This window comes from Notothenia rossii (assembly GCF_949606895.1).
Source record: "Notothenia rossii genome assembly, chromosome: 1".
Taxonomy (NCBI): Eukaryota; Metazoa; Chordata; class Actinopteri; order Perciformes; family Nototheniidae; genus Notothenia; species Notothenia rossii.
This window is the reverse complement of record NC_136912.1, coordinates 42918075-42934294: the sequence shown is the minus strand read 5'-3', so window position 1 is coordinate 42934294 and position 16220 is coordinate 42918075. Positions and strand designations below refer to the sequence as shown.

The following is a 16220-nucleotide window of genomic DNA, read 5'->3' as shown; positions in this document are numbered from 1 at the left end:
GTTTGTTGTGGGACATCTTACTTCTTCCTTCTCTCTGTCTACACCTGTGTACTCTCATTTTCCGATTAACCCAGCTTCCCCAAATGTCTTTCTTTTTGGTGTCTATATACGCCGGGATCCGGAGTCATGGATGATCCTGTTGCTGCGGTCCTGTGTCATGGATCGCGAGTCCTGGATCTTGAGTCGTGGCTGTGGTCCTGGATCATAAGTCCTGGATGGATATCCTCGTGGATTCATCTTCCTATTATACACACATGCATTTCCAAACATTTGGACTACCTATGTTGCAAATGTATTATCTTTTCAATTTACACACGGCATCTATTGCACGTCTGTCCGTCCTGGGAGAGGGATCCCTCCTCTGTTGCTCTCCCTGAGGTTTCTCCCATTTTTCCCTTTAAATTGTGGGTTTTCTCTGGAAGTTTTTCCTTGTACGATGTGAGGGTCTAAGGACAGAGGGTGTCATATTGTCATACTGATATTCTGTACAAACTGTGAAGTCCACTGAGACAAATGTAACATTTGTGATATTGGGCTATATAAATAAACATTGATTGAAACATTGATTGATACCTGTTCAAGCTTTAGACAAAAGAGATATGAAAAAGAAAGCCTTCAAGGACCTACGTCTTAATCTTTCCCCAGAAATATTTCAGTCAAGGCTCAATGCATTTATTCATAAGCAGAACACGCAGGAGTTGCACCTCTTTAGATTAATCAGAATGGGAATAAGACAAAATGTTGTGTGTATGAGCGGAAATTACTCAGCATGACATGACTTGATTAACATTTAAGATTTTTTCTTAATGAGGAAAATACGTGTTGAAAAACAAGGATAACTTCAGCTCATCGTGAGGAGCTTTTCTGAAATGTGTCATGGTAAAACAAAAAAAGTAGGTCTAATAGCAGAAGATCCAATCATGTTATTCTGATTCAGAAATGTGCCTTGCTCTGACGCTTGAATAAGGTATCTTCATTATTTAAATGTTTGCTGCTACAGCAACAGGTCTGAGTGAACCAACTAAAAGTCTCACTTAAGGAGCTGCAGTTTTACTTTAAGCTGCACCCTTGAACTTGGCCATTGAAAGGCCGCTATGACAAAGCATTTTTTCCTCTGTGAGCCTCGCTGTGTTTAGTGCAGGCACTGTATCTCACAGCAGCAACAACAAAGCAGTGAGTGAGTTATCTTCTGCAGTCAGCTAAAAAAGAGACAACACACACACACACACACACACACACACACATACACACACACACACACACACACACACACACACACAATTTCTGTTCTCAAGTGCCCTCTTTGTGACCTTCACTGCCTTCCTTGTCTTTCTGTCAGATGTCAATGTTTAAAAAGGTTTTAACTCTCATGCACTCGCTCTACATCACATGTTCACATGCACATAACCGAAGCCAGGAATCCACTGTGACATTAACTATCACAATTTTATTACAAAAATTAAATTCTTCATCTCTCAGTTTTGCCATGCTTGGAGCATATAACAATACAGTAAAAAACCCGGACCCAGAGAAGATAGTAAAGCAGATTTCAACAATGCTTTCACATCACTCGTCATTCATGCTGTTACTATACACACACTGTAACATTCCTTATACAGAGTAGTACAAACACTTGCCAAAACACGTCATGTCAGATAACAAACTGTAATCAAATTACATTTACCAGAAAAACAGGAAACTCAACCCAGCTCAGAAAGGAAAACAGAAACCAATAAAACATTGAATTTGTAACTGAGAACATACTGAATGTGCTGAAGATTTGAACCAGCCCAAGGCACCCAGGCTTTGTAGCAATGTTGGCAAGTTTAACGACATTCTTACAGAAACACTTGAAGCGAACAACGACTACAAATTGACTTGTACCAGAGTCTGACTTTGCAGTGTTCTTCAACATACCCTCCTTCTCCTGGAGTCAGTCACAGTGCAAGTTCCGGAGGGGGCGGGGCCAGTGAAGGAGAAAGGGGGGTCGGGGGTTAGGGTCAGAGAAGGGTTCGCAGGGTGCTGTACCGCACCAGACATCACTTCACAGCGCCAAACACTGACACGAATTCGATGGGCAGCTTAATCTCCCACTTTCCGGAGGGAAGTAGGAGAGGGGGGGGGCGGCGGTTATGTAATTCCTCTCTTGGATTGTGAATTGTCCGAACATAAGGCGCAGATTGCCAGCTGCCAGTCCAAGTCAGCCAAACGAAAAAGCTTAGGTGTGCTTTCAGCTGAAGGCCTAAGAAAAGAAAGAGGAACAAAACCTTCTCACCGAGGCTTCCAAGACGATATTTTTTTCCTCAAGATGAAAAGTGCACATAAATACCTAAGAATGATAGAAATCCCAGATTTAAGCTTACCAATATAACTGAAATAGTCTCTAACGAACGTCAAATGAAGACAAGAACGACAAAAGCTCAGAAATACAGAGAGGCCTCTCTTGCAGTTCAGTTGAGCGAACGGCACGGCTCGAAGGTCCATTTGGTCGCGCCGCCAAATATTTCGATGTTGCTCTCCGTCCAGGAGAACACGTTGCCGGCCGGTGCTTTGCTGTTGCAGGTCGCCAAGTTGTAGATCTCAGCGATGGAAAGTTTCCTATTCCAGATATTTAGGTTTGCTAGCTCACCAACATAAGCTTGCGTCGCATCAAAGCCTCCGCCCAACGTGTCCTGTGGAGCAACGCAGACAAGTGTTAGTCATCAAAGATACAGTTCAAGTGTTATCTGGTCGGAGAACTGGAGAAAAACTTTTGATCCAGAAAAAACCCCCGATATTGATGCGCATTTGAGCACATATGAAAGATTTACCAATCAGGGGGTCATTTGTTCTATTTCCAGACCCTACAGTCATGTCCTTGGGTATACATAAATACATAAAGAGCCCTATTATGCTAATTTTCAGGTTCATATTTGTATTTTATGCCTTTACCATGTTTCCATGCTTTAATGTTCAAAAAGCTCTTTACTTTTCTCATACTGCCTGTACTGCAGCACCTCTTTGGCAATTGTGTGTGGGAGAGAAACTCCCTCTGGAGTGAACACAGGGATTGTCACCTTTGTAGACCATTAACATGCACACAATCCGATGTAACACACTACAGGAAAGGGGGAAACCCAAAGCAGGGCCCCTTTTACCCCAAATTGCTCATGTAGGAATGTCTACAGTATAGAGGTGTATGTACGTGGATTTGGATAAAACCACATGAGAGGATTGAGGATTTATCTAAGCAGTGTCATTGGCCAAATGCTCTCTTTATATTGGATATTTCTTCCACAGTGCAACAAGCTAATTTCCTGTGTCAAATCTAAAAATGTTTACTCGTCAAACTGCAGGCCAAAATAATGATTTATTTTTGCCAATCCAGGGATGATAAATTACAAACTAATTTTATTGGAAAGCCTTAATTTGCCACCTTTTCAATTTCCAACCAATCTAATTTCCTTCATGAATATTCCTAAATGAAATAGATAACTGTGCAGAATCACTGATTTGGAAATTAATTCTCACCTGCTCTTGTCCCAGGACCAGCACTCCCTCTGGTTTGATGGGGTGGTACGGTGCCAGGTTTTCTCCACTTCCCCGCATCACCCCGTCCTGGAAGGCTTCCCACATCCCGTCCCGGGTGGTCCACGTGATGCACAGGTGATGCCATTTCCCGTCGTTGATGAGGAACGGCAGCTTTGCAACCTGCAGCAGAGACACAAAATCATATATTTGTCTCTCGTGAACAATTGTCTCTTTCACACTTTAGTTGCAGAGTCACACTCCGCCTGAAAAACCCGTCGCTTCCACACCTTCTCCTCTTCCTGCTGAATCACTTCCCATTTGAAAAAATATCCCCGCTGTTCCTCACCTACATGAACACCTATTTTTAACCCATTTCCATTTCTGGAACAGGAGAAGCTGTCATCGAAGCACAAAGTATTATAACTTGTTCCTATTGTTGCACTGTCCATGTCCATTAATATATACCTACATTTATATATTTAAACATTTGACTTGTCCTTTTCATGTTAGGAATAATTTGGTCTTAGGTCATTGCCAAGTCACATCAGCCAGATTGTGAAGGACGTCCTTCTTAATCTTTGGGTATTGCTTCTGCTTTTGGAGTGCAGACATTTTGTGACTACTGGCAGATATGTCGTAAGGATGAGTTAAATATGCATGGCAGGGACGATTTCAGAAATGACTGTGTTCTGTTTTGTAGTGACATTGTTTGCCCCTTAGCCTTTAAAATAAACATCCAGTGTTGTAGAACATTAGTTCCAGTGTTCCAGCATCTTCATTTTTATATCCAGTCTCCAAAAACGATCTCCATCTCAAACATGATACAAGTAAATGCAAAAAGCCCGACAACGACATCCTGCAGAAATGTATAAAATAATGTTGTTCTCTTATGATCACTTTTCCCATACCTTGTCATTGATGAGGATCTCCATGGGGTTGTTCCCCCACTCAATCAGCACCAGCTCGTTGGTCTGGCCCGGCACTGCGTAGGAGAAGGGCGTCCCCACCCCGGGGGAGGCGTTGGACTTGATCCACAGACACACGCTGAAGGAATACATCTCAGGGAGGCTTCTCTTGGCTTTGGCGTACATGTAGTTGGTTCTCAGGGGGAAGGTGAGCTGAAACTTATCTGCGGGCCTGGTTTCTTTACCTGTGGATGAGATGACAGGAATGTATTATAGATTAAGGCTGCAAGTATATCATTTCCATATTTGATTATTCTGTTCAGCAATAGTTCAAATCAGCTCCACTGTGACCAACCTTATGTTATTTCTATAGGGAGACTGTGGACGGTTGTAACACTTTTTACTTTTCTCTCAGTTACCCAGAGACTATTTGGTCCAGACCATTCACATTTGTATATATTACATTAATTAGCCAAATCATTTAAAAATGATTACATATGACTGATGAATGATTTGTTTATAATATATACTGAAAAGAAAAAAGTTAGATTATTTTCTTGATTTATCGATAAATTGTTTGCCAGAAAATTGTATTTACTGGTATTTAAGAGCAAAGAAAAGCATTAAATATTCATATTTAAGTAGAAAATGACTCAAAACAATTATTCCATTATTTAAGTTGGAAATGACTTTGAACCACACACGATATTATTGCAGCCCTACCAGAGAGGGCAGACCTTTGTTAATGAGAACATATTTTAACGTATGTAAAACCCTGGTTAAGATTATAGCATGTATATGATTAAAGTAATGTCAGTTGAGGAAAGATTCGAAAGACCTTATAACCCTAAAATGTTTTTGTTTTTCCTACAAAATCGTAAAAATACCTATACTCCGGATTAAATATGATACACCCTTCTGACTATGATTTTCTGTCGTATGCCTCTATCTCCCCCGTCTCTCGCTCATTTGCTATCAGTGTTGAGACGCTGTACCAGTCGCGATATAATGATCGTCCAAAACGCGCCAGTGAGAGGCGCGCCCTGCTGCAAACTTTCCAGCCGGATCTGACCTCTGTACAGCGGGGAGCTGGGTGTTCAGGTTTAGGGCTTTGGGAAACAGAAACTCAGCGAAGCATGAGCTCTAACAGGTCCTGAGATATGCAAAGCATTGCAGCTCTCCTCTCCTCCTTCACACTGTGCGCAGCGAGATGCGGCACTGTGAACGCGTCGACATGACTGGTGCTGCAATACTGATTTCTCACACGTCCTTGCTGTTTTAAAACCATGAAATGACACCTGATCTTGTTTAGAACTCCTCAATGTTCGGAAAGCTTTGTACGCGCGCAATACATCCGTTCGCCCTGAGAATCCAAACGCACCTTTCTCCAGGTCTGTGATGCGGTGGTGCAGAGTGGTAAGCGTGGACTCCACTCTGTTCCGCTGGTCGGTCTCGTTCCTGACGGTCGGTTTGGTCTCCTCTATCGTGTTGACCCGGGACAGAACCTGCTTCTCCATATCGTCTATCTTGTTCTGGAGCAGGTCTTTGAGGCTGTTCGCCTGCGCGGTGTTGTTCCCTCGGCTGTACTGCTGCATCGGACACAGGGAGACACACTGGGTTAAAGGGGGTACGGGGAATACTTTAGTTAAACTCCATCAGAGATGGTCCTTTTTACTCTTTGTGAAGCTAGTCTGAATATGTTTGTATGTGCGCCAAATTACAAAAAAATGCGACTTAACTTTACATAATGCTTCTCACTGACTGTCATTTAAACACTAAAACACATGTGGCTCCAAGCAAACAATATTGCAGCAGTGAATTAGAGGCTCAACCCTATTTTCCTATTAATTACCAGGAGGGTCATCTAATTCCCTTTTCGCTCCCCTCCTCACCTCTAGATTCTCCAATCTCTGTTTGAGCGTCTGTAAAGTCTGCCCCAGCTGGGCCAGGGTGTCCGTAGTGCCCCGGGATACATCCCCCATCGTGTTCTTCACCCCGGGCCGCCTCCCACCGGGTCCCGCCGCCGGGAGGCTCTGGCTCTCGCAGCGGATCAATTTGGACGTTAGTTCCCTGATTGTCTCCTTCTGGTTCATGATGGTCTCCTTCTGCTGCAGCACGGTCTCCCGCAGCTGCATGACCGTGGTCTTCAGGTCGTCCGCCGGTCCGCTGTTCTGCATCGTCGCCGCGCACAAGTCCATATCCTTGGGCACCGACGTGCAAATAAACTGCGTCTGTCCGAAGTCTTGCGCCGAGCTCTGCACAACAACCAGGCAAGAAAGTAGAAAAAGTTTCCACGAGAATCCGTCCATGGTTCCAGTCATGTTGCAGAGAGTGTGTGAGAGAGTTCAGCACCACAGAACTGTCCACTGGAGCTGTGAGCTCTGCCGGCTGTGTGCACTTTATATAGCGGACATAAGGCAGCGTAGACACCGCATCAGGGAGGGAGAGGCAAGGCTGCTCTGCCCACAGTCCAGCACCTTATTTAAGGTCGTCCGCAGTGTTTGCGCAGCAGCCACTTTACAGTAGCAGGAGAATACGCTGTGGTTGTGTAGTGAAGGCAAATAAACCTGATGTAGACAGATATGACGTCATTATGTCCTTCACCTTGCTCTTTCATTGATGGGACAGGCGTTTAAAGTTGTCTCAATTAATCATCTTTAAATGGTTTAAGTAATAATCAGAGAGATGTCAGTTCAATACATACACTGTAAAATATTACCATGATTTCACAATATTTAGCTGTAATATTTTACAATAAATTACTGTTTTACCACTTTACAGTATTTACCTGTAATGTTCACAATATAATACTGTAATTTAGAATTTCACAGTGAAGTCAATACAGGCACGGTTAATTACTGTGAATGTACAGGATAAATGATTACATTCACAACATGTTACTGTATTATTTCATAGTAAAATACTGTATTCAGACCATCCTCTGTGATAACACAACAAATTAAGTGATTTTCTTGCTTTTATCGCTCTTGCTTGGCTTTAAATACTAATTTCTTTCTTTGGTGCAGGTTTTACTTAAATTGAAAGGGGCACCGCTGCATGCCTTAAAATAAACGATGCAACATATAAATATGTAAAATTTAAATTGTTATCTTGGCTTAGTGTTTTCAGGTGCTTCCTGGGCATTAATCCTGAGACGGGCTCGAAAGCCAAAAAGAGGCATGGCAATTTAAACCCCCATGTCAGCACATTCTTCAGAAAAATTGTTGACTTCGAGTGGATGTTTGTCTAGATATGTGTTAAGTGCTCCCCTCCTTGTTTTCTTTTCTGTCTCCCTGGCTCCGCCTCTGCCCAGGTGTTCCAAATTCCACTCAGCCATGTGTATATAAAGAGAAGCTAGAGGAGAAGGATGTCTCGGCTATCCTAACGCCGGGAGACACTGTCCTTAGAATACCTATTTGCCATTTTGAGCTGTAGGCCATATTTTTTCAGATGTGTTTATGTTTAGCCTGGAGGACCTGGTAGTCCAGTTTTCGTGGCTTTAGTTTGTTTCCCATAGGGTTTATATTTGATTTCTGGTTAGGTGGGGGGGAGCTCTGGGTCCTACGGCCCGTGGTGTGGCTGGCTCGGGTTCCCTCCTTCTGTTTGTTCCTTTTGGCCAGTCCTCCAGACCTCTTTTTGTTTCCCGTTTCGCTTGTGTGAGCAAACGGCTGATTATCAATAAATGCTCGTTACCAAGTACCGGTTATTGCATGTATTCTTTCATGTTGCGGGTCTCAGCACGAGCCACTACCGCGGAGTAGAGGTTGGGGCCGTAACAACATGTCCAAGACACTGAAATGTACTTTGTACTTCAATGGAGTAAAACAATCCAATCCAATCCAATCCAACTTTATTTATATAGCACTTTAAAAACTTTCAGACCGAGGTGCTGTACAGAGAGATACGCTCACAAAACATAAAATAAATACATTTATAATAAAAAAATACAAACACAAAACAAACCAGAATAAACATAATAATAAAAAAATTAACAAAGTTAAAATGGGCATTTTCTTTGTTTTTCTTTGTTGATTGAGCTGTTTGAGTTGTGTAGTTATGGTACAATCCCAGTCAAATGTACAATATATTATCGTATTATTTAGATTTGTATATTTACAGTAAATTACTGGCTACTGTGTTGCATTACCTCTACTGTAATAGTGTGAACATACAGGTAATTACTGTAATTTATGTACAGCAAGGTACCATAATACCACAGCTCTGTACTGCTATATCACAGTAATTCCATGGGCATGGCAACTGTAAAGTCACAATATTTAGTTGTAATTTTATTCTAATTTACTGTAAAATATATACAGTAAATTACTGTGAAATATTTACAATCAATTACTATGAAATATTTACAGTAAATTACTGTGAAATCCATGCAACTAGTAGCCAGTAATTTACTGTAATTTTACAGCCAAACATTTTACAGTGTAATAATTTGGTCGGTTTAGACCAGGCATCCTCAAAGTCCGGACTCCGGTCCGGATCCGGACCGAACCACAACTGTCTCTGGACTCTGAGCAAATTATACTTTTCATATGCGAGACATCGCCACAACGCAACGAGTCAAAATGTTCCGCTGTGTCCAACAACAAACAGCGCTCTGCATGTCCGACTGTTCCACTGTCTGTGTGTGTCTGTCAACACATTGGTCCAATCCCATTCAGCATCCGTGCAGAGTTGTTTTCCCCCACCAACAGTCTGCGAATCAGAGGCACAGTAGGGCGGGTCTTCGCGGAATGCGGGTGGGAAAAATGCGTGTGTTTAAAAAAAAAAAGTCAGAGAGTTAACAGCTCATCTAGTTGCATCTGTACTGTAGAGCTCTAGTAGCCTACTTTCACCTACTGGGGTGGCATGGGGGGGCAACTGCTACCCTCAAAATAGGCCTTGCCACCCCAGCTGCCACCCCAGTTGGCAGCTTTGTTTTGAAAGAAAAGTTGTGGCTCATCGGAGAGAAAGTCTCTAATGTCCGAGTACAAGTGAATGCAGCACAAGACGCACGCCTTGTAACCCCTCCCCCGGCCCTGGCGCGAGCTTGGAAATATGATAGGTGGCGATTTCATTTGAACGGTAGGCCTACGGCGCAAAACGAGAAGCATTCGGACCCAAGTACTGAAGGAATGAGGTATTTGCGGTCTGCAATGACAGAGAAGAGCCTGTCAGGTTGGCTGTACTCAGCATTGAATCAAAACGCACTAAAGCTGTTGATCTTAATCCGTGTGTGAGGCGTTTTGCTGAACAAGATGGTAATCGCCGCATTCAGCTGTAATAGACATGTCAACTTGATGCTCTGCTCAGGGATGAGCATACAAAACTGTTAAGATGATGACCTTACATGTGTAAATATATGTTTTCTTTGTGGGGTCTGCCCCCAAAAAACAGTTTTAAATCCTGAGAAAGTCAAATAAGACGGTGTGTAAAACTACACTGCCCAGCCAACAGAAAGTAACCTCTTTGATTGAACTAGGCCAGCACGTAAGGGCTTTCCACTGGATCATAACTGAAGTATAAAATAATGCATGACTGAAGTGATGGAGACCATGTGTGAAGGCAAACTAAAAGAGGAAATAACAGGTCAAGCAAATCCCCCTCTCAGATTCCACAGCAACCAGAAGAACATAAATACTGGCTGGTGATTTGATGAATCAGCTTTGTGATGGAATACAAAAAGCACAGTGCATTTCCTTAGCTGTGGATGAGTCCACTGACAATGCTCAGTTGCTGGTGTTTGTGAGTTTTTATGATGAGGCAAAGGGGGGGTTTGTTGAAGATGTTGGGCCTGACGAACCTCAGTGGACACTCAAGGGGGCAAGACATTTATAAAGCAATAATGGGAATGCTGAATGAAAGAAGGTGCGGCTGCCTTTATTCATAACTGCAGCTCTTACACTGCGACCCTGAGGGATCAAGCACAGACACAATAACAATGAAAACTGCTGCATACAGATTATTTTTGTTTTTGCAACCTCGTGTTAAGAATCTTGTTGTAATTGTTTAAAAGTTTGAATGACCGTAATAAACGGACCTTTGTCTTGTTGAAAAAAAAATGTTGGACCTTTAAGATTTGTATTTGAGTACCCCTGGTTTAGACCAAAGGGTCTCTTCATAACCAACAAATATGCAAAAAGTGTTGAACCGCCCTGATCTTATCTTAAATAAAAGATGCTTACAGAACTGTAATTAAAAATAGCATTACAGTAAGTTGGGGAAAGTGGAGTACATTTGACTGATTTAACTAATTGAACCGCAAAAATGTTTTGTTTAAAAGTAACTTCTGTTTATTGGATTCTTAAAAGTCGTACTTTGCTCAAAACACTAATTATACTTTCAATTTGTGGTATCTTGGAACAAGATGGTAAGAGCACAAGGTAATACAAGAAAAGTGGATTTTGGATATACAATTACCTACATTATGTTTCCCCATTGTTTATGATAGGTTACAATAAAAATGTAATGAAGGACTCCAAACTAAAAATACCTGATAAAAAGATTGATATTGTTACTGAACATTGCAAAATATTCTTAAAGCTGTGAGAGAACAGCATATCTTCTAAAAGAATGAAACAACACTTTTTTTGTGCTATGATTGATAAATGTATTTAGTCAATCAAATTCAAGCGTGTGGCAGGGACCATCATGTTGCGAATTGATCGATCCACCTTAAATCGGTTTCCCATCTTCTACAGGAGCCTGTCCCACGGTAGGAGTATCCCCACCAACCCCCCCCCCCCCCCCCCCCCCTCTCTCTTTCTCTCGCTTTTTCTCTCGCACGCGCTGACACCACGCATATCTTCACGCCAAAAAATGCACAACGGGGCAAACCACGACTCCAAAAGCACGTTGTCGATTGTATTTTTCTTTGAATGACCTACTGAGAAACTGTTGTTTTTCCCTTTTAGATGAAGCCTACATACGTGTGTTATCTTCCTCTGAGTTCACCAGTTTGAGATAGAGCTGTTAAATGTGGAAGAAGAAGAAGAAGAAGAAGAAGAAGAAGAAGAAGAAGAAGAAGAAGAAGAAGATTTTAAAAACAACTTTATTAGCGTTTTTTAACAATACACTTCTTCAAGAAGAAGAAGAAGAAGAAGAAATGTGTAGCAGTGATAGTAGTAGAGATGCTTTGTAGCTAATTATACAAAATAACCCCACCACTACAAGAGACAGGCGCTGAAATAATATTCAATATTCTTATGTAACTCCCACCGCGACTCTCACATGAATAAATAAGATGCACAGCGATGGAAGGGGGGGGGGGGGGGGGCAACGCTCCTCCATAGATCATGTTGGGATAACAAATCAGCCATGATTGCCATGACGTAGGAACGAGCGACTCAGCTGCGTGGAAACTGCTTAAAGCAAAGTGAACTTCACATGAATTTCAGCTCGATTTCTACCATTTTGCAGGGTAATCTTCTTCAGAATAACAAACCTCAGAGAAAAGTTTCCCAAAAATCACAAGAAAAGAAACGTCCTATTTCTGCAACAGGTTGTTAGTTTTACCCAGATTTTCTTTAACCGTCTTGCTTTTTGTTGAATACTTGATAAGTTTACTTCTTCAAGACTGTCAAGACCTCTCTAAATTAAGCAATGTGAGAAAACAGCACTCCATTGCTCCTATCACCTGTGACAAAGGGTCAATAGATTTAAAGGGTAACACAATAAAAATCACTATATAAACTACTTCTTGGAAGGTCGATTATTACAGAAAGCGTTATTTCCATGTATTTTTTGCATTATAAAGCGGGTTGAAGGTGTATATAATTTTTGATAATATCCAAATATATAAATAAATGTTTTCAGGAGAGTGCTTAAAGGGACAGGCGCTAAAACTGAGCATTGCAGACCAATGGTGAACTGGTTTTTCACACCAATGGTGTTTTTCAGTCAGAACGTATTCGAAAAATGGTGTGTTCTTTGAACATTAGAGCACATAAAAAGGTACTAGTAGAGACCCAAAATGCAAATATGAATCTGAAAATAAGCCAAATATGTCACCTTTGAATTACATTTTCATTTGATTAAACACCTGAGCTTGCACAGTTTTAATTTGTATTGTTGTTATTTATATATATTTGTTTATGTCTTAAATTGCACTGTTGAGGAACCTGCGATCCAAGTTTTTTCATACATTACATAATTACATCGTAGTTTTGTATGTGTTATGACAATAAACCTTTGAATCTTGAATCTACATAGGTGTGATGTGCGAGATAATGTGTGATGTTTTCCCACTTTAAAATGCTCAGTTTTCAGGGTTTTTTCGTCTGATCAATTGTCTTTCTCAAAGTAACATTATTGGCTATTTTCAGCAGAAATCTTTATATATATATAAAAGTCGGAGTTTTGATGCCAACAAAAGAGTTAATAGACACATTTTAGACCCTTTCTTTTGATTTTGTCGCAGTGCAAGAGTATTTTTTTTTTAAAGCAGTGCATGATGTCGCTGCTGCCGCTGGCTGAGATGGGATGAAAATGGACCCAACAGTATGCTTTAATTTGTTTAATTATCGATCCAGCTAGCTGTAATCAGCAAGGTGCCAGGCTGAAGGCGAGACGCAGCGGATGTAACAAATGGTTCACGGCAGAGCCTAATTGCCAGGGCCAAGGACAGGCATGTAACACATTTTCCCCTATCTCAGCACATGACCATTAAAAACGAGAAAGACTTGCCATTAGTGCTTAACAAGTCATGCTTCATTCGTTATCTTTAGCAGACACCAGCAATACAATGCTTGTTTAGCAAATCGGTGTATATGGATTGTTTTTGAATGCTTTTGTTGTGCAGAATGTAATGTTAATGATCAAGCTGAGCACTGCTCCTCACCTCCAATACAGTTAGAGACGTGCAGCTGCCACATACTGTATCTATTCAATATTCATCTGCTGATAAAAAAAAGTGCTGCAGCACCATATGTTGAGCCATGTTTTCTCTCAATTTCCCCCTATGCCCGCCACTTAGTCTGCTGTATGTCAGTCAGCTGTCACTGAGCTTTCCAAAGTGTAACCAATCCAAGTTGTTGCCAGGAACTTTGGAATATGTTGCAGCCATATTGTTGACTTTATTTGATGATGGACTCATTCTGAAAGCAAAGTATTCTGGTGGGACTTTTTGTTGCCAAATTTTGGTTTCGAAATTCTGCTTTAATGTTTGGTAGAATATACACGCTAATCTGGTACTGACCCATTTCTTCTTCCACTGCAGCGTTCAGACTGCTGGGTCGGATCCATACGCATGCCAGAGACCGGTATGGAAAAGGGCTGAAATCCATAATGATCAGTCTCTCAGGCTCACTGAATAATGCAAAGCTGTATAATAGAACCCACTTTCTAATTGCAGAGATAGATAAGAACAATTTCACACACTGGCAGCAAACGGCTTGCTTATTTATCCCGCATCTCAGAGAGATGATGCGATGCTTTGGTTTGTCTTAGCAGCATTTTTTTTCAAAATATTCACTCTTTTTTCCCCCTGCTTTTCTTTGATCACAACTGCACTTTTAAGCGTTAAAACTATAATCTTGCTCTCTGGGTTAGCTCTGTCCAGGCTCCACAAGGTTTACTTTCCCTCTGTACACACTTCACTGCCTCTGACCGCTGAGAATCAAGATGTGCTGCCAGGTACTGTAACTGAAGCCTCGACAGAGCATCTCCACTGCTTGTGCTGCACTCACGTCTCCATTTCAACCACCCGGGGGGATGAAGGGGGAGTCAAGAGGGGGCTATCCTGTGGGACGCCTGCACTGTGGAGCGTGCTGCTGCTATGCATGTCCTCCCACTGGGGAGAGCATGGGAAGAGAGGGGGAATGGAGAGGAGCAGACAGAGCTGAATGAGTTTATCCATTTACACATGCACACAAGTCCTCCGGTCATAGCAGTAGATTCAACTCGTGTAAATCACTTCATCTGGGGCCAATATTTCCCGCAACATGTTTGTACTGTATATGAGTCACAGAACTAAATGATTTGGCGTCGACATTCAACTCTATAATCAATTGCTCATAACTTCTCAGACTGTAACGTTTTTTTATGGATGTCCAGACCAGAGAGTCATTCGCTAACTTATTATCCTCTCATTAAAACCCGATGTGACATAAACAAATACCGGTGGCATTATGTGTTCCACTAGGAGCTAAGCTAACCTCATCATAATTCTCCCAACCTGCACATTAGCGCCTTTGCAACGACAGCGCTGTTCATCAAACGGCTTGTGTTTGCCTTGTTGGACTCCCCCCAGAAACGACATTTGCCCCATTAGGCCTTTGCCTCAACACGTTTGTGGCCAAAATGTGTCCAAAAGAGGAAGTGGGTTAAGTCGTTAGCTTCAGCCTGAAATGATGATTATGTTTTTCAGAAGGCTTGTGTGAAAGATGTGTGGGAAAATAAGATGTTTTAGTCTCTGGTTGTTCATCGGTTTCGTGTGCTGTATGGTTTTGGGATGAGGAGTGAGCCAGCATGTCTGGCTAATAGATTTGTGTAGAACCCTAGACTTTACAGAAGTATACGGAGTTGTCTTTGTAAACTAGTAGAGATTTGTTTTGTTATTATGATATATGAGCAAAGGAGGAAGTCAGGTGACATCCTGATCAAGGTCATGCTAACCTCTAACTGCTGCTCACAGTAACTGCTCCGCTAGTTAGCTGTTAGCTCAGTCAGCCATGTTGCAAGGAGGACAGGGAAAGTGATGGCCTCGGGTTGAATAGTCTTTTTTTGAGCAAAATGATATACGTGAGTTGGCCATAAACCTATATGAAGTATGATGTAATGTTAAGATCATCCTGTTTTTAAGCTACATCCTCTGAGAGAGAGGCTGTTCCCTTATTAGACCCTCCAGAAAAACGCGGGCAAAAATCCTTGATTATGCGGGCTAAAATCCTTGATTATGCGATTAAACATGCAGGGTTTTTATGTGATTTTATGCGGTGAAATTGCGAAATATGCGGAAAGTTGCGAAATATGCTAAATATGCGGGAAAAAAGAATAACAATTTTTTTAAATATTGGGCTGTCTTATTTATTCTCTCTCACACACAACCTGCCACAAACGTTAAACCCCTTTACTATTCAATTAAACAAATTCAATGTTTATTTATTGTAAAAGCAATGGGGCTATTTTAATCTCACACACACACACTTCTCCGCCTCATTCTGTTTTCATTTACTCGTTCGTTATCTGACCAGCTTCAATCTTGTAGGCTACTCACTTCGTTTCTTGTAGCCCTCGAAAGGGTTTTGGAGGTTGATCCCTCGGTGAACGTGCGTTGTTTGGCTTTCTTGTCCGCAGCAGCAGGAAGCATTTTTGAATGTTTGAATGAATCAAAGTGGGTCGTCACCGTCAATTTTCTCTTATTCTCCAACACATTTTGATAAATATGCGGCCTTTTAAAGATCTGCGCCATTTTGCTGATTATGCGGTAAATTCTGCGATTGCAGAATCGCGTTTTTCTGGAGGGTCTACCTCATACAAAGGTTACTTTTTTTCTGCCTATGAACATGTCACAGTTCATCCTAATTATTTGTAGCTCCAAAATACACAACAAGTCCTCCAACTCATACGACCAAATATGCCGATTGTTCTGGCCCAATTATTACGACCAAATACGTTGTTTGTTCAAGCGCTTAATACGTCCTATAATTACGTTTTAAAGTTTTTGCCCTCTAGTGCTCCCATTGAATGCAAACGTTACAGATGGTCGTTTATTCACAAATAACCCCCTCTGTAAAATCATAAATTGTAGGATAGTTTGGCCATTAAAACGCTTTTTGATTAGATTTCTAGCGAGAAGTGTATATTGCACTT

At 41.6% G+C, this 16220-nt stretch overlaps 1 protein-coding gene across 2 annotated transcripts; it reads right to left on the bottom strand.

Moving 5' to 3' along the window:
* Nucleotides 1-630: 630 nt before the first annotated feature.
* On the bottom strand, nt 631-6849 carry LOC307036523 (neuronal pentraxin-1-like). Of its 2 annotated transcripts, XR_013807377.1 has the most exons (6): nt 6308-6849; nt 5797-6004; nt 4419-4660; nt 3511-3690; nt 2364-2672; nt 631-2242 (listed from the first exon to the last, which is right to left on the bottom strand). XR_013807377.1 is itself a non-coding variant. In XM_079676917.1 (5 exons), exons 1-5 carry the CDS (start codon nt 6734-6736, stop codon nt 2451-2453), a joined length of 1281 nt encoding a protein of 426 aa, XP_079533043.1. In that variant the 5' UTR covers nt 6737-6848; the 3' UTR covers nt 631-2450. The 2 variants fall into 2 exon arrangements, 1 of the variants encoding a protein (XP_079533043.1); XM_079676917.1 differs by having other exon boundaries at nt 631-2672; nt 6308-6848.
* Between the last annotated feature and the right edge of the window lie 9371 nt (nt 6850-16220).